The sequence below is a fragment of the Amblyomma americanum genome, chromosome 3 (assembly GCF_052857255.1).
Source record: "Amblyomma americanum isolate KBUSLIRL-KWMA chromosome 3, ASM5285725v1, whole genome shotgun sequence".
NCBI lineage: Eukaryota > Metazoa > Arthropoda > Arachnida > Ixodida > Ixodidae > Amblyomma > Amblyomma americanum.
The window spans coordinates 222,905,949-222,933,381 of record NC_135499.1 but is presented as its reverse complement, the minus strand read 5'-3'; the positions used below and the strand labels follow the sequence as shown (position 1 = coordinate 222,933,381).

The 27,433-nt window shown below is 46.3% G+C and overlaps 1 protein-coding gene and 1 pseudogene across 5 annotated transcripts in view; both read left to right on the top strand.

Moving 5' to 3' along the window:
- The window catches only part of Mccc1 (Methylcrotonoyl-CoA carboxylase 1), a 39,081-nt gene extending 26,240 nt beyond the window's left edge, over positions 1 to 12,841 (top strand). Inside the window, exons 12-16 of one of the 5 annotated variants that reach the window (XM_077660172.1) lie at positions 3,889 to 4,076; positions 5,663 to 5,848; positions 7,418 to 7,590; positions 11,038 to 11,153; positions 12,612 to 12,841. In XM_077660172.1, coding sequence (XP_077516298.1) covers positions 3,889 to 4,076; positions 5,663 to 5,848; positions 7,418 to 7,534 — 491 coding nt within the window. In that variant the 3' untranslated portion in view covers positions 7,535 to 7,590; positions 11,038 to 11,153; positions 12,612 to 12,841. Of the gene's footprint in view, positions 1 to 3,888; positions 4,077 to 5,662; positions 5,849 to 7,417; positions 7,591 to 8,154; positions 8,301 to 9,668; positions 11,154 to 12,611 lie in introns of those variants that run through there. The other 4 variants (XM_077660174.1, XM_077660173.1, XM_077660176.1 and 1 more) reach the window with 4 other exon arrangements.
- An 8,191-nt stretch (positions 12,842 to 21,032) lies between these two features.
- Positions 21,033 to 22,081, top strand: LOC144124389 (uncharacterized; annotated as a pseudogene).
- The last annotated feature ends 5,352 nt before the right edge of the window (positions 22,082 to 27,433 follow it).

The following is a 27,433-nucleotide window of genomic DNA, read 5'->3' as shown; positions in this document are numbered from 1 at the left end:
ATCATTTGCGCAACACCCCTTCGAAATAGTCTTCCTTGCAGTCTATACACAGCTTCCAATGCTTCTTGAGGTCTTGGAAATAGTTGAAAAACGCCTCTTTTGGCAGGGCTGTCAGCTCCTTTGTCGTGGCGTCTTGAATGGCCTCCACGCTCCCCATCCAGCGACCTTTTAGGGCTCTCTTCACATGAATGCTCATCGCGGTAATGCTGTGCTTGGCGAGAAATTTTGTGACGCTGAAAGCAGTGTGCAGCCTTGCGTTATTGTGGAGAAGGCTCCATTGTCCAGATACCCATAAGTCAGGGCAATGGCGCCGCAGTGCATCACGCATGTGTTGGAGCACACGGCTATAAAACTCCTGATTCACCGTCTGCCCTTGTAGGACGAGCTCGTGGCGTATGACACCTTTGGCATCGAAAAAAAGTATCAGAACTGTCATTGTTTTGGTCTTCTGTCGCCGCACCTTTCTCGACGCCGGATAGCTTGTGGACCGCCATTCGACGCTCTGCCTCTTTTTTGAGGATCGTATTGAAAACACCATGTTTCGTCTTCAGCAGTGATGCTGTCGACGAATGCAGCATTCTTCTCTGTCTCGGAGAGCAAATCAGCGCTTGCTGATTCCCATGTGTCCTTCTGGTCCTGTGTGAGGGAGTGCGACACAAGTCTGGCATTCAGCTTTCGTTTCCCCAAGTTCTCATGCAAAATTTGGTGGCATGATATCTTACTAATGTCGAGATCATCTGATAGCATGCGGACTGTAATGGTGCGGTCTTGCTGTAAGATTTCTCTGATCCGAGCCGCGTTGTTTTCATTCCGTGAGGTTGAAGGGCGCCCATGCATTGTGTCGTCTTCCACCGACGTTCTTTCTGAAACGAACCTCTTGTGCAACTCGAAAACTCACGCCCGCGATAATGTCTGGTTGCCGTAAGCGTCACGAAGGAGGTCATGCGTCTGTGTGGCTGTCTTTCCAAGCTTCACGCAGAATTTTATGTTTACACGCTGTTCGAGGTGGAAGTCTATCTCTCCACATTCACTCGCAGTAGAACGCGCAGACTAGGGACAACGTATTTTCTACATGTAGTGCCGTCTAGCGGCTGCCACAGCAATTAACATAAATAGCTCAGGTTAGCCCGAAAAGATGGCGCTACAGATACGCACCAGCATCTGTTATGGGGAATCATTTCTAGAGAAGAAAATAAATCAGTCTCGAAACTTTACGGACAGAGGTTGTATTTACTCACATAGTTGCCAATAGGTCATATCGGTCAAACCCCTAACTTCGGAAATTGGAAAAGAAAGAAAAATGGCGGACCATTTAGCATGGTTAGGTCAAATGTGAATTAGGCTAAATGCGGGGAAGGGTCACTGTAAATACTCGTGCATTAAAAGATTTTTGAATGTTGTATTAGTCTACCAGCTAAAACTCTGAGCTGCCAACTGAAGTACCTGGCGGAGCACACCGCACACCAAAGCTGGGTGCCGTTACAAATCCATCACCAGTGCAGCTGCCGCTGCTGTCCCCAGATTCTGATAATCTTTTCAGTGACATCACCAGCATGCTGTCGCTCAATTTTTCTCCGTGCATGAGATGATAGCTTTCTGAACATCTCGTGATAGCAGGACACGTGTCCCACTTGCTTCAAGTGGCGACAGACAGGCAGCAGTGGTCGCGTGTACCATATTCTTGCATGCTGAAAACTACGAAGCTATCAAACAATTCAGCGTGTTCTTCTTTCGCTAATTGACATCCTTGGTGTTCTGTGTGCTTTTACAAGCCTAAGTTTGTAGTTTGACGCAGCAAATTTTGGTGAAAAAAAAAATTTTTGAAATATTTTTGAACTTTTGAAACACCTTCACTAGTCAACTCCCTCATAATAGTTCTTGAAGCAGTTTTCAGTTTTAATGCAAATTCTTTATACATTAAAAGAATGGTGGTGCGATTACGTACAATATTTGAGGCCTCATTACAAAGTAACAGATGTGTACCACCTTTTCTATAAAAACGGTGGTTAAAATGGCTTGAAAGAGATGTCATTTAATTTCTCGAGTCATTCTGAGTGCAATCTTGCCATTTTTTTTGCATGGGAGACAGGATAAACTTTCATGCCTCATATCATCAACATCAGCCTGACTGTATGTGCCCTGCAGGGCAAAGGCCTCTCCCATATCTTTCTGATGAACCCTGTCCCGTGCCAGCTCCGGCCACCCTATCCATGCAAACTTCTTAATCTCATCTGCCCAACTAACTTTCTGCAGCTGCCTGCTACGCTTGCCTTCTCTTGGAATCCAGTCCATTACCCTTAAGGACCATCTTAAGGTTATCTTGCCTTCATATTACATGCCCTGCCCAAGCCCATTTCTTCCTCTTGATTTTGACTTGGATGTCATTAACCCGCATTTGTTCCCTCACCCAATCTGCCCTCTTCCTGTCTCTTGATGTTCACCTATCATTTTGCTTTTCATAGCTCACTGTGTCAACGTAAGTTGTACCCTTTTTGTTATCTGCCATGTTTCTGCCTCATAGGTGAGTACCGATAAGGTACAGCTGTTACTATATACTTTTCTCTTGAGAGGTATTGGTAAACTGCCATTCATGATCTGAGAGAACCTGCCAAATGCGCTCCACCCCAGTTTTATTCTTCTAGTTATTTCACCCTCGAGATCAGGATCTGCAGTCACTACCTACCCTAAGTAGACGTATTCCCTTACCACTTCCAGCACCTTGCTACAAATTGTAAACTACTGGTCCTTTTCCGAGGCTGTTGAACATTACTTTAGTTTCCTGCATGCTGCGCCGTTCTGCTCTGCCTGTCTAACTCAATGATCATGCTATGCAGTTCATTTCTTGCATGCCTTATCAAGGCAATGCCATCTGTGAATCACAGATTATGGAGGTATTTTCTATTAACTCTTATTCCCAACTGTACCCAATTCAGGCCTCTGAATACCTCCAATAAACAGGCAGTGATAAGCAACGGCGAGATCATGTCTCCTTGCCTGACACCCTTCCTTATTAGAATTTTATCGCTGATGTTATTGAGGACTATGGTAGCTGTGCAGCCTTGTAGATATCTTCTAGAATTTTTGCCTCATATTCTTGCCTCACATGCCTCACAAAGGGTTAGTAAATGCTGCTGAAAATGATCAGCTATGTTTGGGAGGCATAACTCGCTGTATGGCTGAGTGACTGAGAGAAGTTTCGTTTCTGCGATGATGCATCACAGTCGACACAGTGATCTTGATGTGGGGCTCCTTTCTTATCTTCATATTGGGCTTATTTGAGGATCTTTTATGTGGCTCTCTTGAAAAACAAGGAGCGTATCAGACCTTTGCACTGTGACGGTGGGTGGCAGCAACTGCCACAGTGTGTTAAGACCCATTGGCAACTAAAATGCACGACTTTCCGCTTGAGAATCATCACTGTTGTTCTTCCTTCCTTTCCTGGCTTTGTAGCTTTTTGCATTGTCTTGGCTATTATTCATGTGTTACTTAACTGCTGAATTTGGAGAGCGCAATTTTAATAAAATGGATCCACCTGTACACGAATAAATGCAGTAATACTGCTCCCAGTGCCACAAACTAATGATCACTGCCCTCAGTATGCATCTTCGGAATGGGGATGCATCATTGTAATAATAACAGTTATCCTGTGTTGTGCAGCAACCCTTCTGAGGGGCATAGCTGGTAGTGATACATAGTGGTGCGCTTGGAAGCCGCAGAGCAGACGTAAACTATTAACAGATGAATGTAACTAGCGTGAATGAGTGTAAACTTGCGGTGGGCTCAGGAGGAAGCCACAAAGGAGAGAAACCACTTCAGAAGGCTTCCGTGATGCAATAGCAGTTTCTGGCCTTGGGAAGTGGGCATGAACGCATGATCCTCCACATGCAGGTCACCAGGTGCTGGTGACATTCCTTGGTCGGGGCTCCTACCTGATGCGTTGCGGGGAGGAGACATTCTCTGTTCTGGGCCGTGCCTCTGTGGAGCGGGGTGTGGCCCATGTCGAGTGTGAGGTGCAAGGCGCTGACCTCAAGATTCGCACCGTGCTGCATGAAGGCACCCTGCACGTCTTCTCCGTGGTGAGTAGTGCCACCCTGTGCACTTCTTAGGCATGCATGAATAGTGTTTTTTTTTTTTTTGTTTCGAAGCAAATAGGAATTGTCTTCAAATAATTTTGAAACAGATATTTTGAGTACTTCTGCCACACACGGACATTAAATGAAAATGTTAGAGGGAAAGAGTGCATTGAAGCTTTGTCTCACGCAATGGAGCTGTGCCAACCTTTTTCAAAAATGGCCATCTGAGGTTTGGGGAGTTGACCTAGAGGCGGAGTTGCCAGACTTGCAGGGTCTGGGCAAGTTTAGCTGAAGAGCATGAAAAGGACAGGGTGCCACCATTTTGAAGTGAATGGGAGTGCAGCGTAGCCTCTGGAATGCATGCCTGAAAATGGATGTCGAGGCACACATATTGCTTGCGAAATCGGCTGGTGATGGAAACACCTCGTATTTCATTTTTTGGTCTTCTCTGGCATATAAAAGCTCCGTTTTCATTGAGAGTGGCCTCTTTGTGATTAGACCGCAATACTCTATTTATACAGGCCAACTTCAAGCGATTGTAAACTATAATAAACTGTAACAAACACCTCTGAAAAAAAAAAAAAAAAACACTGCACACTTATCAAGTTATAAGTAACATTTCACCAAGACAGTTGCACGGTGGGATAAACCGATAACAGTAAGGTTTCACCGCCAGATGATGCATCAGGTTGTTTTTTGCAATTTTCAATGCCAATTCTAAATCATAAATGCGCGTTTCTTCGGTACAATAAGACTGGGTTCTTACAGTATGGGACAAGATCTTTTTGTCTTCACCATAATTTGGTGACATGGTCTAGGTATTTGTCAATCCATTTAACCATGTGCCCTCTTGATTGTCTTGATTTTAGCCACCAATCAGATAACCTTCGCTTGGTTACTTCTACCCGCTTAAAATCTACTTTCCCTTCACTGTCCTTAAACCCCAATGCCTTGGATAAATCAGCCCCGCTGCTTTCCACTGTAGGGTGAAACCCTTTACAGCCCCCCTGCCATGTAAATGGCGCTACCTCCTGGGAGAAGTTAGTACTGAGGATGGTATTTCGACAGCTCTAGAGGTTGCATTAACACACCTGAACTACATCTTACTCGGAGACCGCAGTGGTGGCCAAGTGGTTGAGCATCTGCCTCACACGCGGGAGGTGTGGGGTTCAATCCCCAGTGCCACCGGGTACCCACCGGTGATACAATGGGTACAAGATTTCCTCTGGTCTGGTGCTCAGCTTATTTAGGGTGAATGCTTGGGAAATGGGTCTTTGACCCCACCTTGAGGAGTTGAAAATACCTTCTGCCATGGCGCTCTTTGGCCATAGATGCCCTTCTGCCATAAGAATCCATAATCATCATGCATCTTACTCGGGGCTGTATGCATGTAGAAGTAAGTAGTGCCATATGTACGGTAGCATTCATGGTTTCTGGATGTTTTTGACTTCCTTCACAAATCTTTAACTGTTCTCTTAAATGTTTTTTCTAGAAAGCAAATTTTGTTGGTCGTTCTTCTCTTGGTACCGAAAGCAGGTCAGTATTGTATGTTACAAAACAGGTAACCATCCATATTTTGGTTTCAACAGGATGGCGTGGAACAGTTGTCAGTGCCCAAGCCAGCGTACCTGGAGAACGCGGCTGGCAGTGGTGGGGCCGGTCCCTCGGGTGCCGTGGCTCCCATGCCTGGCGTGGTGGAGAAGCTTTGCGTCAACGAAGGTGACAGTGTTCGGGAAGGCGATCCACTCGTTGTCATGATCGCCATGAAGATGGAGGTACTAGCTCCTTTTCTGCAGCCTGGCAAACTTGCCTAAAGGTTGGGTGTCTAGACTGTTCGGGCATTCGGCAGAAGACAGTTGTCTCTGCAACCAGAGTGGAGGGTTGAGAGTGCCTTGTGGCAACCATCCCTCGAAGCCTTCGAGCCTCAAAAGCATTCTCCAGCATTTTGGACACATGTGGTGTTGCTGGCCTCAGGAAAAGGTAAAAATGCTGCTTCTGAATGGCTTGGCATAAGCCTTGTCTACGGAAAGGGCTCCTGGTAAAAGAGAGCACATTGCAGCACTGAGTGTGAATTTCGATGGCATCCTGTACTGGCTTTGTTAACTGCCAGGGGACGAGAAATTTTTGAAAGGATGCGGCCAATTGAGAGCCATTGTACTCGGATTGTCTACATGCACTGAGGTGCCAAATTCAGTGATTGAGGTGCCTTTAGCAACCCTAGCAAAGCTTTGCAGAACCCAATACCGAATGGTTTTGCTTTTGAAGATATAAATTCATTAACTTGAGCGAATGGCATAGAAGTTTTTTACGCTTTATTTGGCAGACATTTTTGGTGAATGATGGCCTTTTTTGCTTTTCTTCATAAAAACCAACACAACAACAACTTAACAGAAATTGAGTAGCTTTTTTCCGGTCACCAAATTTATGTGAAGTTCAGCTGTATAAATCGTAAAGTCATCCATAAATCTCTCCTTTGAAAAACTACCAAATTAAATAGGTCATATAACTGGCATTTTAAAGCATATCATGTAACAGCTTTCAGTATGTTGCTGGAGATGTAAAACTTCTGTGATTTCCTTGGTTTCTGTCAAAGGAGATTCAGCTAATTGGAAAAAAAAAAAAAACTGCTCAGTTGTTTGTACACTGTTTCATGTGCAGCAGTGGTAGAAAAATTTGCAGTGAAAGGGGTAGTGCTTGTATTTCAGAGCTTGTTTTGCCTTTCTGCTGTAGTGCATTGATGTGTATAATGATCCTCTGAGAGAGTCAGTAAGCTTGTCAAGTGTGTGTCAATTCTAGGTTATGCATGGTTGATGGAAGTGGGGAGGTGGTTCTTAAAAGAGAAAACCGGAACGAGGGCTGTCTGCCTGTCAAACTGTGGCCTAGTCAGCTGAATCTTTTCTGCTTCCCTTGTTCAATTAATTTCAACTACCATAACATGCGCTGTAGAATATGCTTTCTCATCGGGCTGCTGTTGTTTTCATTATTTGTTTGTTCTGTCATTTCTTCATTTCTTGAAGCAGTCCACCATGCATCTTTCAGTCCACCGCCAGTGTGCACCTTTTCACGAAAGTGTAATGTGGTCATCATGGGCTTGCGCGAAGTAAAAGGGAGATAGGTGTGCAAAGTCTTTCGACAGTGTGTATTCTTTGTTTGTTTCAAATTTTAGTTAAGAAACCATCTATGTGAGGACAGGCTTGTGAATGTGCCGCGAGTTAACATTTTATATTTTTTTTTTCAGGGCCTTAGGTGTTGATCTGTATGACGTGCAGACTGTGCTGAGCTATTGCCAAATCCAGTACATTCCCTAGGCACTCAGCTCATGTGTTTTCTTCCTTCCCATGCAGTACGTCATCAAGGCAGCCACTGCAGGAGTTGTTGAGAGGCTTCTTTACAAGGCAGGGGACAACGTGGCCAAGAATGCTGAGCTCGTTAAGATCAAGGCTGCTGTTGCTGAAAGCTGAGGAAAGTGCTGCATATCAAGTTGAGTTGCCCATCACAGCTGCTTGCATTTGACCTGGTGAGCATTTGTAAACTTCAAGTGTGATTTTTTTTTTTAGCCTTAATTCAGTGTAAGAAAGCACCTTGGGTATTTTCAATGACTGGCACAAAGGGTACACTAATTGTGAAACAGCTTGGCACTGTCCCTGTTTACCGTAGTTTCCGGTCTACATCGTGCACCTGTGTATAAGTCGCACCTCCCTCCCATGCAAACGGAGTTTTTCTGAAAAAAATTACACATAAGTCATGGCGGTGTATAAGGTGTGCCTGTTCATTTGTAGACGTTGCAAAAACGCGCTGAGGATCTGTTTGGTAGATAATGCGACAAAAGTACACACCTGTGGCAGCCACTGTTGGCAGCCACTGTAGGCAGATGATCCTTGAGCTCTGGTCAGCGTGCCTTCTTCCTGCGGTCCACTTTCTTTGCTGGCCTCATCAGCCTGAGCACACTTGCGGCTTTGTGCCTGTCCCGCATAATTTTTTCGTTCACATTGAACTGCCTTCCTACTTCCCGGTTCCCATTCTCCAGTGCGTATTTAATGCCGTGCAATGATTTTTTCATCGTAGTTCCTTCAACTCACAGGCGGTGCCGTGTTCAGCAGGAACAACGCACTATGCACGCGAAGCACACTGTAACGGCGAATGGAAGTGGCACTGATGGAACTGACGCTCGAATCGAAACTTGCAAGAATACGTGATTCTACCCATAAAATTATATTTTAAAACTAACACCAGATTTTTCTTCTCTGTTACATATCAATTTTCTTTTTAAATGGTTAATGTGTGCAGCAAAAGATGACGTGTGGGGGTGCATCATTTTTTGGCCTGTATAAATCGCAATTTTGTGCAAGATGTAGCTAACGAAAAATTCTGAAAAAAAAAATACGTCTTATACACTGGAAAGTATGGCATGCAGTTGAATTTCGATGGAGGCTATAATTCTGGAGGCCCATGTGCTGTGCGATGCCAGTGCACGTTAAAGAACCCCAGGTGGTCAAAATTTCCGGAGCCCTTCACTCCGGTGCCCCTCATTGCCCGAGCCGCTTTGGGACGTTAAACCTCTATAAACGATTAACCATAAATTGAAAAAGGCAGACTAGCCTGACACAATTTGAGACCTTTGCGCACAGATGGAAAAAAAATAATCTGTTTGTTGTTGGAGTTGTAAGGTAAGACTGACAACACACTACACTGCGAGAAGTTGTTCTGGTGCCTTCTGTGCTACGTGCATAGTGCAAGTTCATTGGTGTGTATGGCAGAGAATGTGCTGTTGTGACATTCACCTTTCCTTGGTTGATTTTAAACGTCTGCTTGACTGAAATTTTACTAAGCAAAATTGGCTGTAGTTATGCAGAATGCATAGAGATAGTAATTGTGGCCAATTCACGCAAGCATGTGGTTCTTTATTTTGAGGCATTCAAAATATTCCGCAGCAGACCTAGTTTTGGCCCACTCTAGTTTCTCTCCTTTGCCTGCTGCAAGCCCTTGTGCTGCATTTCTCTGTTTGCACCATTATTCCTTCACAGAGCGTTATGTATAAATATAAATAGACATATGTACTTGCTGATGTTCCTCTTGAAGTCGAGATGGCGAGCATCAACATGCTGTCTTTGTGCTCTTATAAGGTGCATTTACACTTCTTGAGTTTTACACTTTGTAATAATGCTTTGTGAGTTTCTCTTTTAGAGGCAGTCTGTGATGCTATCCGTTGCATCTTTCCTTAACGTTCAGTTCGAGTTCTTTGACCGGCACATACACACACACATAGAGCCACTACACATTAGGTATGCAATGCACTGCACGGGGTTCTAACTACCATGTTGTGCTATAACCGATGTTCTGAATGTGTGTTGTACCCGCAGTTGATGAAATAGGGCTGTAGTGAACAAAGCACAGAAGCTTCGTTTTACTGCTGCAAATGAAATGCTACAGTCATGTTCCTCTACGGTGAACACCTTTACATCAAAATGACCCGTATGACGAAGGATGCCACAAGGCTGGGTCAGGTTCCTACATTTCACGTACATTTTGAATGCCACTGTAAAAAAATCACTTCGGCGATATCACCTGTCAAGTGAAGTGGCTGTTGTGTTCTAGGTTTCTGGCTTGTTCGTTTGCAACTGACAGGCACTGCTGCACATACGCCAGTACCTGGCGGCAGGGGCCCAGCTGAAGATGAGCAATGGCACCGATGCGCCAGCATGGCCTGGCACTGCTGCCGGCCTTCCTTTCTCCTCTCCTCCTGGCCGCCATCGCTGCTTTATGGGAGGCAGGGAAACAGAAATGATGGAAGGAAGAGATAGGGGAGTGTCCTCCAATCAGGGCCCAATTAAATGACATCAGGGCCACCCCACGCCCCGTCCGTTCTCCACCACTAACCGGAGCATGTGTATTAGTGTTTGTGCACATTGTTTGGGTGTTGTCAGGTGTGTAGCTCACTACACTCGCCCTTCCTGTCTTGTTACTGAGTGGGTGCAGCCTTGTCGGCAGTGTTGAAGTAGTCGGGTGCAGTAGCAGTCTTCATAATGTAGGGAGGTTGTGGCATGTGCAGACACTGTGTCTCTGCAGTCGATACGATCTCGCAGAACGACACCAGTACAGCTAATGATGCTGAAAAAAAACATCAGTGATGTTGCGTAGATGCAAGGGAGCGGGCTGCTGGTCTGGAGACTTACTTTATCCAAACTGAAAAATAAAATTACTTTTTTTTTTCTTTATAATCTCTTTTTTGTCAAAAATGCCAGTTGTGCTTCCCTTCCTCTTTCTAGGGATGCCATCTGTCTCTTTTTTTGTATAAAAGTATTTACATCCACATTTACCGTAACGGCCAAGTGGTTTGAGCATTCGTCTTGTATGTGGTACATGCGAGATTCAATTCCAAGTGCCGCCGCGTGTCCTCTGGTTTCCAATGGGCACAAGGTTTCCCTTGGCCTGATGCTTGGCTCTTCGGGGCTCAAATGCTGGGTAAATGGATCTATGGCCCCACCTTGTGTAGACAAAAATACTTCATGCCATGGCACTTTTTGGCCGATGCTGCCATTGTGCCATAAAGGTTCATCATCATCACATCCGCATTTCAATTCTTTGAGAAGTCATTTAATGCCCAGTTTCACGCTAAGCCGATAATCAGGTGCAACAGTGAGGCACTAGTACCCAGCAGGTCAGTCCAGCTGCTGTTCTACTTAGCTGGCATTATTTGCTACAGTTAAAAAAACTACTGATTGATCACCGCACAAGCGTGTTGTAAAATTGCTGGTACTACGTACTAAAAGTGTATTGGTGACGACTTCAGTGCTCTTGCTTTGCAAAGTAAGAAGCTTGTGACAATTAGACATGACCAGCTGAACATAAATTGATGAACTCACATCAACAACTAAACAGGACAGAGTGCTAGGACTTCATGCATATGAGGTAAACTGCATATCTGAACATTTTCAGGCTACAAATGTGTAATGCTGTCTTGCAGAATGGTGCACCTCAGTTTCCAATGGCAGCACTGGAAGTCATGCATCACATTGTGTGGAGAAGGTGATCAAGTGCTGTGCAGATGTGAGCAGGAGCACACAGAGCGCGTTTTGCGAGGTGCGCATTTATGTATCTAATGTACATAAATGGTCCGCTTTTCTGGCTAATTTGTTGCTTCCTGCAACCAGTAATGACTTCCACTTTTTCAGTTTTGATATGAGAAAGAGTGATTTTTGCAGTAATTTTTCCTGGCCTACCCACTTGTATCCCGAGTGTAATATTTTATACTAGGCATATTTTACAACACTGGCTGGCCGATTTTTCGTCGCCGGCGGGACTTGAAAGAAGAGCCAGAAAAGATTGTGAACTTAAAAAATATCACTTTACTGCGAAAAAAACCAGCTTCAAAAATCCCAACCTTTGCCGTTTCTCATGCTTCGTTTGCAAGTGCTAATATCAGATTGTACTTAAGCCAGAGTCAATTGATCTTGTTTGCACCACCTCATGTTACCAGTACCAGACTTTGTGCTGCCGCGGGCCATGCCGTGAGCTCGCCGCGTGAAGAAAGAACAGAGTGTTTTTTGGCGGAACAATGCTTGGGACACCCACTTGAAAGAACGAAATGAAGCGAGTGCCTCTAGTTGCACACCGACCTCCATGTCCCCCCTTGCCCCACACCACATTCGGTGGCATCTAAGCTGCGGTGAATGCTGCCACTGTCCCATTTTCAATGCTGTTGTGCAGTTTTTTGTAGGCCACCTCGATGGCAACAAACTGCATGCCATTAACTCGAGTGACAGCAATCTGGAACAAATAGCCAAGCATATCCAAGCCAGTCTGTCTGATTGACTTCGTTTAAATCCAAGACAGTGCCTTGCATGGCTGCAAAGGGCTGGTTGATTGTGACAGTAATGCCCACTTGCATCTATGTTAGGTCGAAATAGGAATTTCAGTCGAGAAATCAATCTACACAGTATTGCTGGCTTCTGTTTTGGTCCAAAAAATTTAACTTTTGAAATATTGGTCGTGAATATAGTATGTACATGTTCTTATGAGGCACGAGACGACTCCTCAATCATGTCCGAAATATCCTGCAAGTCCGAATTATTTGAGTCTGAAAAATCAGTCGGCTGCTGTAGCTGCATTAACTTAGAGTAGCCTTTGCGTGTCACACAAAATTTCAATCAAGTAGGCCTTTAAGCGATTCGATTCTCTCAGGTTTGTAGGAATGTCCTGTTTTATGGTCTGGGCAAGAATAATGGCGCCTCACTAATGTATGATAGATTGTGCTTTAAATGTAATTTTAATGTGGTACATCTTCACAATGAAAGACCCTCCTGATAGCATTAGTTAATTACTTGGATCTACACAGAAACCCACAATTTTTTTTTGTGGACTGTAGGGAGATATTCTTATTTTGTTGCCTAGTGCTGCTATATCCAGGAGGCAGAATATGGAGAAGTAAACGTGCCACCTTGTGTTCATTTTTTTCCAAGAATTCTTACCGAACAAATTATAACATTTTTATTGCCACGGTGTTCTTTATGACATATTTTTCTTCATTTTTCTTTTCAGACTTTTATCCAGCATGCATTTATTTGAGGCCCGGTAGAAGCCATCTGGTGTAACTTACTGCTTATGGAGATTACGTGTTATGGGCAGAAGTTTGTGCCATTTGTTTTATTTTATTTATATAGTTTATGATATGATATGCTTGCCTCACTCTCTTGAATGCGCTGCCAATGATTGGCTAAGCATGTGTTCTCTGAATAAAGCCATACTCTTTGGGGCGTGCATTGGCTTACTGCCTGCCTATCATTGTCACTGTCAGGGCTGTGCCTTCATTTCAGCTTGGATGGTGCATTTTATGGGGCCCATTGAAGATTACCCCTCAAATGAGAGGGGAACACAAAACAGCACAGAGGGTGCCCACGGCAATGCCAAATTTAGATGGTGTATTAAACATTGCAAGGCTCAGCCATGGGTGTTCATTGAACACTTGCAGGCAGAAAAAATAGCCAAGCTACGTGTCCAGAGCCGTGACCTTTATCGACAGCAATAAGGAGGCATGGTGTAGCTAATTGTGTGGGATGGTACCTGCACTTCTCACCATCCAACATGCTTCGTCTATTCTTGTGTGCTGTACTTCTCAATAGCTTGGCCAGAGGAAGGCAGCAAAGTGGTGCTCTATTGTGCTGCAAAACCTGCTCAGTTGTTCAGCATCTGGGGCTTATAAATGGTCTCAAAATTTTTATAGATCGTTAATTGGCTGTCCTTCAACATCACACGTGGGAAAACCCTTGTTACAATCTATACTAAATTGACTACTGAAGGTTTCCTGTTTGAATGAGGTGGGCATGAGTTGTTTATTATTGCTTGCCCAATGATGTGCTTGCACTCTTGAAAGATGTAAATAGGCTGTAGGAGACTCTGTGGCAGTCCCTCTTGAAGGGGAGAAAATGAAGTCCAGCTAGATTGAGCCCTCATTGGTTCATTGCTTTCACAAGGAACACCATTTGTAATGTTCAGCACTGCTTCTTCTGTCTTCTCCTGCTCTCAGAATGTAAAACGGGGTAAAGAGCATCCCGAGTAAATGGCAGTCAGGACTGCGGGTATCAAAACCGTTTTACTGAGGCAATCTTATGCCACATATGCATTGCTCACATATCCTAACACTACTAAATAAACGCTAATAAAATGAAACAGTTTGCATAAATGCTGTGCAGTAAAAACCTGTTTATTTGAGACTTCAATAGGCCAGAATAAACATTTCAATTTATACGAAGGCCGAATTGTCAGTTGTCCCGAAAGAAACCTGATAAAATCGTTTACATCATGGTAGATTGGTTTGGTGAACAACTGAAGAATGGTCATATTTCTGAGTTGAAAATTACGCTGCAACGACTATTTTTCTTAGTTCCGTTTTGTGGTCTACCGCATGCACAATGTCCGGAGTGTTGGAAGTCGACAGTGCGACGCTGTAGCTGTGGAGCATATGGAGCCTTCTCACAAGTAGTGCCGTCGCATTAAAAATGCCTCGCCGCACAAACCGCGAATATAACGTTTGTAGTACGTAGCTTTGGCACACTTGAAATGGGAAAAAACAGGCGGACGAAAGTGAGGTAAACTAGTGCCGGCACTGGAACAGCAAAATGCCCAGCGACGCGCTGATCAGCATCCCAAAGAGCGCATTGCTGGCTTGTCTTGCTGGCTGATGCGTGACTGATAGCTGCCATCGCTGCGGCCATATGGCTAAAACGTTGTGACCATAGGGAGCGGTATAAGACTTGTCTTATTTCTGCTGCACCTTAGCACTCCCTGGAGATGGGGGCGGGGGCATTTGGAGCCATGGCAGGAACCACAGCAGGTCGCTGATCACATACAAATTCAATATCGGTCCCTTCGCTTAAGTAACTCCAGCAGGTGTCGGCAGCTGCCAATTGGTGACGGGCAGGGAAGAAGGCGTCAGTGCCTGAGGCGGCTGGGGTGGATCCGAGTTGATGGTAGCCGCTCACCACTGTTCGCCGGGCCAGGTCGAAAGTGGCCTGTGGAGCAGGAGCACAGGAGGTGTTCCACCGTCTCGTTCGCGCCACAGGAAGAGCAGGCGCAGGGGAAAGGGGTGTTCTGTGGCGGTGCTTGTGGGGGAGGCCGTCCAGCTGCAGCCAGTGTGAAATCTGAGCAGGAAAGACTGTTCACGGCGGAGGATCCTCTGCAGGAGGTGTCGGAACAAAACGTCCGAGGTGACCAGGGGGAGGGGGTCAGTGTGCAGGGAGGTGACAACCCATTGCAGGATGAGGTGCGAGAAACCGAAGGTGGTGATAGCTTCGGATTCTGGGCATTGATGCAGAGGGAAGCCTTGGCAAGAATGTCGGCCTCCTCGTTCCGGGAAAACCCGAGATGTGTGGGAAGCCAGTTGAGTGAGAGGGACCTGCACTGCATCATTTCATTTGGGCCTCCACAACACCACCCGGCAGCGTCCCACCCATTACCTTCCCCACCCCTTCCTCTGTGGGGACCTGCCCTGCAGCCCCCTGTGTTTGCTTTCCCGCGAGGCACCGTGCAGCAGCAGTCTCACCCCGAGGATGAACGCATTCCCTTGTCAGTTACATTAACCGGCAAGAGAGGGCGCCAGCGTCGCTGCGCGGGAGACTGCTGAAGCCCGCGCGCGGGAGATGGAGCTCTTCGGCTGGGATCGTCGGCGCGAGCGGACGTGTCGCTCGCGGCTCCGCTCATCGCCGGCGGGGCGAGGAAGCAACGGGGAGACCTGCTCCCGTATATCGTCCCGTCTGGCCTTCGGAGTATATATCCCTTGCCCTAGCGCGGGCGAACATTCGCTCGGAACCTTGCTGGTGAGTCGGACGACCTTGATTCATTAGCGTACCTTGTTGCTAGCTGGCTTTATTGTTCCTGTAGCAATAAATGCCTGTTTGTGTCAACCAATGTGTCGTTCCTTTGTTCCCTCAGAGCAAGGCCCGCCGTGGTTGGCGTGCGCTCGGTAGCGTACGCGATCACGGGGTGGGGTCCGGACGGCTTTGAACCGTGTCAGCCGCGATTGAGTGGGGAGAACGTGTATATATCTCCTCAAGTCAACCCCACACCTCTTGGGAAGATGCCCTGTCTTGCACGGAGCCGACCGACCAGCGCCGGCTCATCAAGCGGGCCGAGAAAATAGCGGCGGCAAACGGGTCCATGTACTCAGAGCCCTTTTTGAGACTGCCCTGACCGGCACGAATCTGCAAGACCAGCGACAGCTGCTCTGGTGCATCTGCAGGATCGCAGCGACACATGGAGCCCAGGACTGAGGGCTCCACTCAAGAAGACTAGCACAGCATAGTTTTCTAATAAAAGCTTTTCCGCCTCCTCCTCCCCCGAGTCCTCGATGGCCAGCAGCGAGACCGCAACAAGGCCACGGATACCTGCATGTCACAGGGTCGCTGCAGGGTCTGGAGTGCTGACCGAGAGTCGGAGAGATTAGGACTGCAGTGATGGAAGTGCTGCGCCAGTCGCGCAAAACTGCTCCAAAAGAAAAATGCTGCTACATATGTTGCGCGAAATGGGCATTTTTGTTAGTAATTGCGCCGCACCTGCGCCGAAAAGGCGCTGCAAAAACAGGCAAAAAACGTCAAGCGTGTGACGAACCAGTTAGCCCCAGAGAAGCCGAAAACGTCTAATATCATTATTGAACCAGATGCCAAAAAAAGCGAACTTGGCCGCAATTCAGAACGAGGATGTCAAAAGCAGGACCTGCAAATTAAGATTCAGTCAGCAAAAAATATGTTTTGCAATGCAGAAGCATTCATTAGGAATGAAGGCAAAAATTTTGATGACATTGAAAATGGCAAGGAACTACTTAAAAAAGGAAAGTAAAGGCTTGCGGATGCTCTCTGCAAGCTTGAAACTTCAAAAGACAAAGTGCGGGTTCGTGGAGCTCAACATGCAGACCAATTTGAAATCTGTTGAAAGAATGACTACAACGATCTCGGATTGATTCTGAACTTCTACTTCTTGTGTGGCATACTTTATGCCAGAAGGCACACTGTCGCAATAAAAAAAAATGTGATATACGACTGTGACTGCTTCTAGCTCGCATTGTGATGCTCACCTTTATTGGCTTTGATCTCATTTCCGGCACAAGAACGTGCTTTAAATTTTTATATTATTTTAGCACACCTATAACAAGGGAGTAATTACTCATTGACATCCACCCGAGTGCAGCCATACGGGTTTGAACCCCGGGTTCGAATCCCGGACCAGGACGAATTTTTCTTTAGCTACGAAGTTTCTGAGAAAGCTCTATAGCTTTCGTTTGTAACCGTATGGCTGTGCTCGGGTGGTTGTCAATGAGGAATTACTCCCTTATTACAAATCTACTCCACCTGGGGGATTCCCGTAAAGTTGACCAACACAGTTCCCACTTCGAGTTATTGACCAATTCGCTCTTGCCGTACCATAAGCTTGCCGTCCCTGTTAGCTCAGTTAGGAGAGCGACTGCTCCGGTGAAGTGGTGGTCCCGGGTTCGAACCCCGGACCAGGACGAATTTTTCTTTAACTACGAAGTTTCTGAGAAAGCTGTATAGCTTTCGTTTGTAGCCGTATGGATGCCTGCGCTCGGGTGAATGTCAATGAGTAATTACTCCCTTGTTTACAAATCTACTGCACCTTGGGGGGGATTCTCCTAAACATCTGACCTTCTATAACCAGCCACACATTTAATTGTTCGTTTCTTGACAATCGTTTTGATTATTGTATATGCAAAATGTGCAATGTGTTTCATAATAAACAGCTGTAATCAGCTGCTTCAGTGGTGCTTCCAACCCGAGAGGCTTTCTGGCGTAATTTCCCATCCGCTCCAAAAACAACAATGGCTGCTCCAAACTGGCATTTTTACTGCTCCGAGACTTGCTTCAAAAAGTAAAATGCTCCTTCCATCACTGGGACTGGAAAGTGGGGAACAGCCATGGAGGGACAGCAGGTCGATGGCCAGGTGGGGTCCGCTAACACCGCTGCCGTGAAGCTGGCCGGAGAGTTGAGGCGGCAAGACACTGACTCCAATAAGGGATCGAATATGACAAGCTGCGTTGGAAAGCTGCAGGACAGCGCGTCCGATGCTCTTCAGGCGCAGGAATAGTGCCTTCTCAGCGGAGGTCCAGATGAGACGCCGATCGATCAGCAGGCCGCGGTACCTCACCTGGTCGCGTCACTGCAGACTCACTCCGCGGACGCGGGGGGTGGCAGTCCGGTAGCGGGCTCCCTTCAGGTTAACGAGGAGGGCCTCCGACTTGAATGGTGAGGCCGATGGAGGTTATTGGTAGGCGTGGACCAAGTCGATGGGCCTTCTGCAGCATACACCGGATCGTTCGGATGCGCTTGGAAGGCCCCGCACCCGGAGAGCCGCACGTCGGCGTAGACAGCAGCCCAGCAGGAGGGACGTTTTTGCTGCGAGTCCCGCCATGAGGTTGGAGAGGACTGATGGCCGAGCTCCGGGGATCCTCTGCTGTTATGAACCACGCACTAATAAGCACCTGATAGAACGTACGTCTCCGCAAGAAGGCCTCGAGAAAAGCTGGCAGGCGTCCCTCAATACCTAGGTTGTCCAGGGCCTCCTCGATGACGGAGTGTGGCAGGGACGAGAGGCAAGCTTCGTCTTACTATTTTTGTCACAGAGCTCTGTTCTGTTTGTTGCAGGGGGAGGGGGGGATATCACACAGTAAGTTCAGCTCCCGCATCTAACGTCATCGGTGCATGGATGGAAAAACTTTATTTTCGTCAGAAAGCATGTGCGGACGATTCCGTGCTAGATGAACATCAACACATGGCTGACGGCGACCTGGGTGGCCCACTCCAAGGCCCTGGTCTGGACGACCGGGTATGAGCTGGCCAACACGGCCTCCCATGGCTCGAGAGAAGGATCACGCATAATATCCGCCGGTGGCGGCTATGCTACAGCTGTGCTACAGCTCCATAATATGTGGTCATAGGTTGCCAGTTCCTGACACCACCTGCATTCCGGCTGAATGTCCGGGTAGATTTTGTTTAACACGTGTAGGTTGAAGAATTATTTCGTCTGCAATCTTCGCCAGGCGCATTCCTTCGCCTTCACCAATTGCTTGTCCGGGGGCGGGTAAATTCTCCGCTCGTTGTAATGGTTAGTAATGTCGTGAAAGGACACCAGCCCATCTCTCGTGGACCTCCCCGGAACGTCCAGCTCATGGGCGTACAGACGTACCTTTCCATCGGGCAAGGAGGATGCCGAAACGTCTCCTCTCTGGGCTGTTGCAAACCCGTTTCGCTGCCGGCCGCTTCTTACGTCAGGTGCACACAGCAGCACTATGAGCAATGTATGGCGACGCCATTGCAGCTGTTGGAAAGTTGCATAGACCCCAAGGTGACACGTGAGCAGCTGGGCATGCGCAGAGGAACCGTGACTGAGCATCGCCGCCTCTAGGGCATGCCGGCACGAAAACACACCCGACGAATTTCACTGACGCTGTGGTCGTGACGTCCGCCTTTTCTTTTATACGGGGCGAAGGAGGGAGAGGTGCGGCTTTGCTGCAGCTGGAAGTAAGTCATCCTAGTTGTTGGAAAAGTATTCGTAATTTCGAGTATCCATGTCAACGATTCGCGAAGGAATATGCTGCATTCGTTGCCCGAAGGATACCGAAGGTACGATTGTTTTCATGGCACCGAGCTTTCCAGAAAATGAGCTGAGATATATAACCTGTTTTGCATGGCTGACTCCGCCATTTTTTTTTCGACAATGTCTGGTACCACTCTGTCTTGTTAGAGCGCCAAACACGCAGAATTCCATGTACTAAGCTGTTCATCTACTCTGAAAGCGGTGCTGGGAGGGGTGCTGGAGCTGTTTGGTAGACGGCGTGCTACAGGGGAAATTTCCAACTTGTTGGAACCTCGCCGCTCATCGCAGCGACGACTCGAAGCAGGTTTTTCCGTCGCGGCGGCAGGATTCGCTAGCATTTTCGCTTGCATGTCAAACAGGCTTTATGCTGATTCTGCGGATAAAATTCAAGATGGCGGCCCCCATAGCAGTTCGACATTGTATCCCCGTGGTTGCCATTGTAACGAGGTGGTTACATAATGGAATAAATTAACAGGCGGCGACGTGATGCCCGAGCACCTCATCTCGAATGTAAACTATGTCGATCCGGTATATACGAGTATATCCCTGTCTAGCGGGCTTCAAAGTCGGGCCACCTAGTCCCGACATTCGTGTAAAATTTTTGGGTCAACCGTTTGAGGCAGAATGTTTCAAATGTGTCATGCGATACAGCGTTTCGTGCAGCATAAACTTACTAGTTAGTCTAGCTCGCGGCAGGGATTCGAACCGGCGACCTATGTCAGGTGTGTTAACACTCGATATTCGATGACTGCCTCAACGTCGGCTCGTTTTTTCTTCATGAAGAACGCCTCGATAATGAACCTGGCTACAGGGATCCCTACAGCACCTGCGGATAGAGACGCTGCTGCTGCGGTATAAAGGAATGCGCTTACAAGAGGCAGCATGTTATGCAAACTTGCGTCCGCGACATTCAGATTTAGCGCTATTCACGAGAGCTCGTGAAGCCTGTCGTTGACGTACCTGCAGGTTTTTAAAGATATTGTCCAAGCGGCAGCTTGGCAGTCGTTTGTCGAATTAGTGCCCGTGTTTTCAGCGATGATCAAGTGTACCGGTCGGGGCTGCAGAGCGGCTTCTGCTGTGTCGTGCCGCTGTGCTTGGACCTCCTTTCCTCAGCACGGCAAGCCTCTCAAGACTTCGTGCATTAATTCTTAACTGAAAATGTGCTGTAGAGGTGTTCGCACGGCTAAGCAGTGTGAGGACTTGTAGCCGTCTACATAAGCGTGAGAACTCGTCTATGAACTGGTATCTTGCTTTATTTGGTGAAGGAAGAAAAATACGCAGAAGGCTGATTACCTTGTAGACAGTAACAGATGAAAGACAACAGGAATGGATTAAGCAAATAATGAAAACCCGCTACAGTCCACACGTTTACCTATCGATACGAGAAGGGCCAAAGTTTGCTTCGGAGAGTTCCTTTATTTGGCAGCGGCAGCGGCACGGGAAAGGCACCATCTTAAGAAGTTTTCTCTGCAATTGCAGATATGAAGTTCTGACATCGACTACAACCGTCTGCGTGCACGTGTGCTGGTTGCTGCGGAAGATAACGTCATCTAGGACTGCATCGCTACCGGCCAGCGGACACGCCCACCCATCGGACGAGGCTATAAAGAAAGCCCAGAGACCTGCGGCTGTCACACTGGCAGCGGTAGCGGCACGGGAAAGGCACCATCTTAAGAAGTTTTCTCTGCAATTGCAGATATGAAGTTCTGACATCGACTACAACCGTCTGCGTGCACGTGTGCTGGTTGCTGCGGAAGATAACGTCATCTAGGACTGCATCGCTACCGGCCAGCGGACACGCCCACCCATCGGGCGAGGCTATAAAGAAAGCCCAGAGACCTGCGGCTGTCACACTGGCAGCGGCAGCGGCACGGGAAAGGCACCATCTTAAGAAGTTTTCTCTGCAATTGCAGGTTAGTTGCTGCTCTGTTAATATATCTTCCCGCTGTCCTCTTTTACTGCTGCTGCTGCTGCCAAAAGTGTCGCTATGCCCCTTGATGAACACTGTGGGTCATGTGATATGCAACTCGAGGAACTTGATTCCAAAATCGACTGTAGTGACTGTAGATCTGTCTATCACACGGGGAAATGTGCAGGAATTTCAGATGCTACTATCAAGTCCAAAGGGGAGCAGTAGCGCAGTGCGTGGCGTTGCTCAAATTGCAGGCGTTCGAAAGGTCGTACTCCACAACTCGATAGATCCAGTAATGATACGGATGACCAGGATGTTCGTGCACTGCTGAAATCAATCAATGAAAAGCTGGAGTACCTTTTACCGCTGAAAGAAACAGTTGACAGCGTCGAAGACACAGTTCAGTACATGAGTGACCAGTACGATGAGCTTCTAACTCGGGTAGAAAAGAACGAACGTGAGGTCAGGGAACTGAAACACAGGGTAGACAAGATTGAAAAGCAAGACGATGAAATAACGCAGCTGAAAAACGAAATGGACTGTTTGGAATGGAGAAGCCGAAAGCTGAACCTTGAGTTCCATGGAATTAAAGCAATGAAGGATGAAAACCTGATTGATGAGATAAATAAGCTGGCAACTCTAAACAACCTGCCACAGCTTCAGGAAAGTGACATAGTGTCCACTCATCGCCTTCCCTCAAAGCAAGATAAGATACCTGGCATTATCTGTCGTTTCGCCAAACAATCAGTAAGAGACAAATGGTGGCAAAACAGGAAAACACTGTGCCAGGGAAATGACAGCATTTTTGTGTTAGAAAACCTGACAAAAAGGACACGTACTCTGCTTACCGAAACAAAGCTCTGGGCCAAGGCAAATAACTACAAATACGTATGGCACAACAACAACAAGGTCTTGGTCCGGAAAGCTGATGGGCAAAATGTGGTGGTCATTTCCTGCTCTAGTGACCGCGACAAACTTAAGCAACAGATCAGCTGAACACAAAGAACACTATGGCACCTACTCACTCTTACGTATTGCCACACACTTTCAACCATCACTTAGGTACAGCGTTTTCGAAGGCTTTCAAATGTTTTCACTTAAACATACGTTCTTTTACTCGCAAGGAACATGACTTACACCTCTTTTTTGAGCAAACAAAGCAATCCTTTGACGTCATTATGCTGACAGAGACTTGGTGTGTTGACGATGTGAACATCTTTCGGCTTCCATTGTACAATACTTTCTACCTGAATCGATCAACAGGTCGTGGGGGCGGAATATGCACCTTGGTTAAAAAGCCGTCTGCATGTGAAATATTGAACCAGTTTTCAGTAATAACTTATGACTATGAATTTTTATCAGTGATACAAAACAATACTGTTTTCGCTGTTTGCTATCGCCCTCCGAATGGTTCCGTTACATCATTCTTGGAGTTCTTAGAAACTTTTCTCGTCTTTATAAATGACAACAAATTCAATTTAATTTATGGCGGAGACATCAACATTAACATGATGAAGAATGATTCACCAAAACTTAGGTTAGATACTCTCTTGGAGATGAATGCGTGTTGGAATACTATCAGTCTTCCTACCAGAGTGACCGAGAATTCGTCATCTTTAATTGACGTATTTATTACGAATTTAAGTTCTGAAGTCATTAACGCTGGCGTCTTCGCATCGGATCTCAGTGATCACTTGCCGATATATTTATGTTTCAAGGGTCACGTTCGAAACAAGGAAACAAAGACAAACCATTTCATTCAACTAATAACTGATCAGGCTCTTTCTATTTTTCGTGAGAAGATAGCTCAGACATGTTGGGACACTGTATACGAGAGGCTTTTTTCAGCCTATTGAAAGAAAGTTATGACACTAGCTTTCCTTTTAAGTGCATTAAACACAAAAAGAAAATATGTAAACCATGGATTAGTGCAGAGCTATCTGCCAGAATACGGAGAAAGAATGCATTATACAGTGAATTTATAAAGACCAGAGACCCCGAAATATTTCAGGCTTTTAAAAAAAATTAGGAATCGTTTAGACAAAGATATAAAAAAGGCCAGGCGAGATTACTATACACTTTCCTTTAATTCACTAGCTCCAGGTACGGCCGCAATAAGGAAAAAACTGAACTCTTTGTTGAACTGCAATATTCCCGAGGAAAGGATACAGAGCTTAAAAATAAATGGTCTTAAAAAACTGAACTCTTTGTTGAACTGCAATATTCCCGAGGAAAGGATACAGAGCTTAAAAATAAATGGTCTTGAGTTACAGGAAAAAGCACTTGCAGACGCTTTTAACGAACACTTTGTTAAAATTGGAAGTAACAACGCACCAGACAATGATCTTGATGGTATTCCATACAACTCTAGCTCTATATTTTTGTATCCAGTAAATGAGGGAGAGATAATTAGCACAATTCACAGTCTAAATAATAGTACCGCTAAAGATATTGATGGTATCCAAATAAAACCAATCAAATATGTTGCTGACCTTCTCTCTCCTTGTCTTACCTATATCTTCAATATCTGTATAAGCGAAGGCACGTTTCCTCGAACGATGCAGATAGCGAGAGTCGCTGCGCTCTTTAAAAAAGGCGATAAAAACGACTTAGGAAACTATCGACCGTTATCAATCCTTCCCGTCTTTTCAAAAGTCTTCGAAAAAGTTATTTTAAAGCGACTATCCGAATTCGAGCAGAAACATTGCCTGCTGACTGATTGCCAGTATGGCTTCCGTAAGGGTTTAGGCACACAACTCGCATTGCTACAACAAAAAGAACACATACTAAATCAGTCTGAAGAAGGAAGACTTGTACTAGGAATTTTTATTGACCTGTCAAAAGCATTTGACTCCATCAGTCATCAACTTTTAATTAAGAAACTCCAACACTATGGCTTTCGTGGTAACGCTGCATCTCTTATACGCTCCTACTTGGAATTTCGTAGACAAATAGTCGTCATAAACAACCACAGTTCTAACCCATTATCTATTTCAGCAGGGGTCCCACAGGGCAGTATATTAGGACCTTTTTTATTTAATATGTACGTGAATGATATTGTGAATATTGATGCAACCGTGAAATTTATCATGTACGCGGATGATACCAGCATATTATTAACTGGTAAAACTAGTGACGACCTTGTTGATGCTGCTAATTTAACATTAATAAAACTAGACGAATGGACACGTAAAAACAGCTTGACGATTAATGCAAACAAAACAAAAGCCGTATTCTTTCGAAGTAAAAACAAAAACATAACAATACAAAAGTCTATCTACTTAAATGCCACTCCTCTCGAAGTAACTTCCAGTATTAAGACATTAGGTGTTATCTTTCAGCAGAATATGTCATGGGATGTCCACGTGGACAGCATGCTAATTAAGCTAGCACAAGTAATTGGGCTAGTATACCGCAATCGCAATTTACTACCACCAAAAATCTTACTGTTACTTTATAATACCTTATTCTCCTCCCGACTCAATTATTGTCACTTAGTTTGGTCTACGACAACTTACGGAAATTTGCAGAAGCTTCACAAGTTGCAGAAAAGGTTTGTAAGAGTAATAGAAAATCTGCCGTTTTATTCACATACGTATCATCTATTTCCCAAATACAACATAATTCCTGTTACCAAACTGTTTGATTATATCCTTTGCAAGGCAATTAAGAATGAAAACGCTAGCAACAGTTCATTTCTACATCGTCTAGCCAGGTTACAACCAAACACTACTACACGCCAGACACGTCACACGGAGCTCTGGAAAGTAAGGACGTTTCGCACAACATACGGCCTACAAACAATACAGAATAAACTACCCCGGTTGCTAAATGATTTAAATCATAAACATATCCAACTTGAAAAGGTGACGTTCAAAACACTCCGCCGGTATTTCAACATGTACTAGGACACTTCGCTTGCCATTCCTGTTTACTCTGTCACGTTGTTGTTTACCCTGACTGTACCGCTTGTCTGTATTCACTTTGTTTTGAATTTTATTTGAAGCAAAATGTGCTTAATTTATCTGTTACTTTCGCTAAACTCATTGCCATCGCACATGAATGTTTCATTGCTTTTGTAAGTGCTTTCTAACTTCATTCTACCACATTTTCTGTATAATTTTATGTAGTTCTTGTGAGTGATTGTAATTGCAGATGTTTTCATGTTTTGTTCTATTTAGTTTTTGGATGAGACATGCCGTTTCATTGCGCCTATGATGCTGTCAAGTGTATAGGGGGGCCTCCGGCTTTGTCAAGCTGTCGCTTGTGACAGCTTTTACTGCGGGTCTCCCGCGCCGTGTATTCATTAGGCGCAAATAAAACCAACCATTATTATTATGAAAGTGGCAGAGGCGGCAAGTTGCAGACATTCTCGTCGGAGTCCTGGAACGCCCATTATTTCTTTCCTTATTGCGCCTATTCAGATCGCTCAATTCGAACGATGGCGCAAAATAGCCCATCCTGCATGATCCGGGCCACTTGTGCACCGTCTGTCCAGGGGGTTGCAAAATAACTTATTCAATTTCGGTTACGGTTTTTAATTGTCAGCCGGAAGGGAGTATATTTAAGCTATTACGCACTGCCAGCAGCGTAGTGCGTCGAGTTTTCTCAGTCTTCAGAAGGTTGCAAAAATGCAGACATTATCATGTGTATGGCATGTTTGACAAATTGTCAGCGCACCACAGGGACCGCCTAAATGCGCCTTGCATTTCTTTGAAAAATAAAGTTGGCAGTCTTCACTTTTAAGCGTCGTATGCGTTTCTTCCTGTTGTCTTACCCTTTCGCGCAGTTGACCCCTTATTTCGGCAGAGGCCAGACTGCAGAACACGGCGGCGAGCAGAGCAATCCTCCACCGGACCGGTACGGTAGCGGAGTTCCACATTCTCGATGGCCAGCGGTGGCTCCTGCCTGAGGTCAGAAGCAGGATCAAGGCGAGCCCCATCCCGAACTACGAACTCCACCTAGGTCGGCGCGCAAGGCTCGCGTTAATTCAAGCGCAACCCGCACGTAACGTACGTGTACGTGACGGAGACCCCGAAGGGGGCCTTTTTGTGGTAGCTGCCGTGAACGGAAGAGAGAACTCCTTGACCCTGACGGCCTCCGTCAGGGCAGACAGCCCAGGCGCGGCTGAAACCATAGCCGTAGCGCTATTCATCAACCACTATACGACAGGGTGGGCAGAGAAGTTCACGTCGTCACCGACTGGCAACAGGCCTGCTGGAACTTTACCAATGGGTGAACACCGCTGCTGGCGGCTCAGATCAATGGGCCAAAAGCTGGAAGAATACCATGAACTCACGTGGACGCTGGGCCACGCGGGACTTGGGGGGACGAAAGGGCGAACGCCTTAGCTCGAGCATTAATCAACCGAGCGGGGCAAAAACCAATCGTCCGATCAATCCCCGCTCTTTCGTGCCCCTGGCATTCAATTACGGCGAACGCCTCGAGATCCAGTGGCATAACCGCAGGATTTATCCTCCCCCTCACAAAAAGCTCTGCACTGTAGACGCTCTCGATAAAACCTTCGACAAAGCTCGTCGACAAACCCTTGGAGGCAGTCTGGTGGCCTGTAGCAAACCCCGATAATCGGCGCATCATGAGGCAGATAACACGCCACCCAAAAGGTTTCAATACTATATACTCTCGATGAATAAATAAATAAATGCTTCACGTAAATGTTTTCTGACTGCTATTATAACGTCACCGCCTTTTCTTGCCGTTCTGTCTTTACGGTAAACGGAAAACAGAGTAGAAATCTGCAGTTCACTTCTATGTCAGGACTTCAGAGCCAGGTTGGTTTCAATATTTGCTTCTTCTTCTATGGTTGAAGGAAGGATGAAAAGTGGGAAGACACGGGCTTGTCTACTGGAGCCTCCACGCCCACTGCCGGCGTGTCGCAGAAGGGGGAGGGGAAAAGATTGAAAGGAGAGGGTAGGCGCGCAGCCGCAGTGATCATGTCAGATGACGTGCTGTCCCCTGAGGCCTATAGGCGGCCAGAGAGGCCGGTGGCCTCCAGGAAGGAGAGGAGGTGCCGGAAGGCCTTGGCAGGATGGTGACCGTCGAAGGTGGTCCGCTGAGCTGCAGGGGAGGCCCAAGGAGCGATAGCCTGCCTCCATGATAGTTCTTGCGGGCACAAAGGCAGGGCACCCACACAGGAGATGCTGGGCTGTCTCCTCTGGGTAATTGCAGGGGGTGCACCCAGGGGGAAGCGGAGAGGCCAATGCACAGTAGAACAGGTATATATATATATATATGCACCAAAATTTTCAGTAATATACAGGTTACTTGCGCAGCATAACCAAGCACTGTATATTACCGAAAATTTTGGTGCTGCTTCTCTATGGTGTA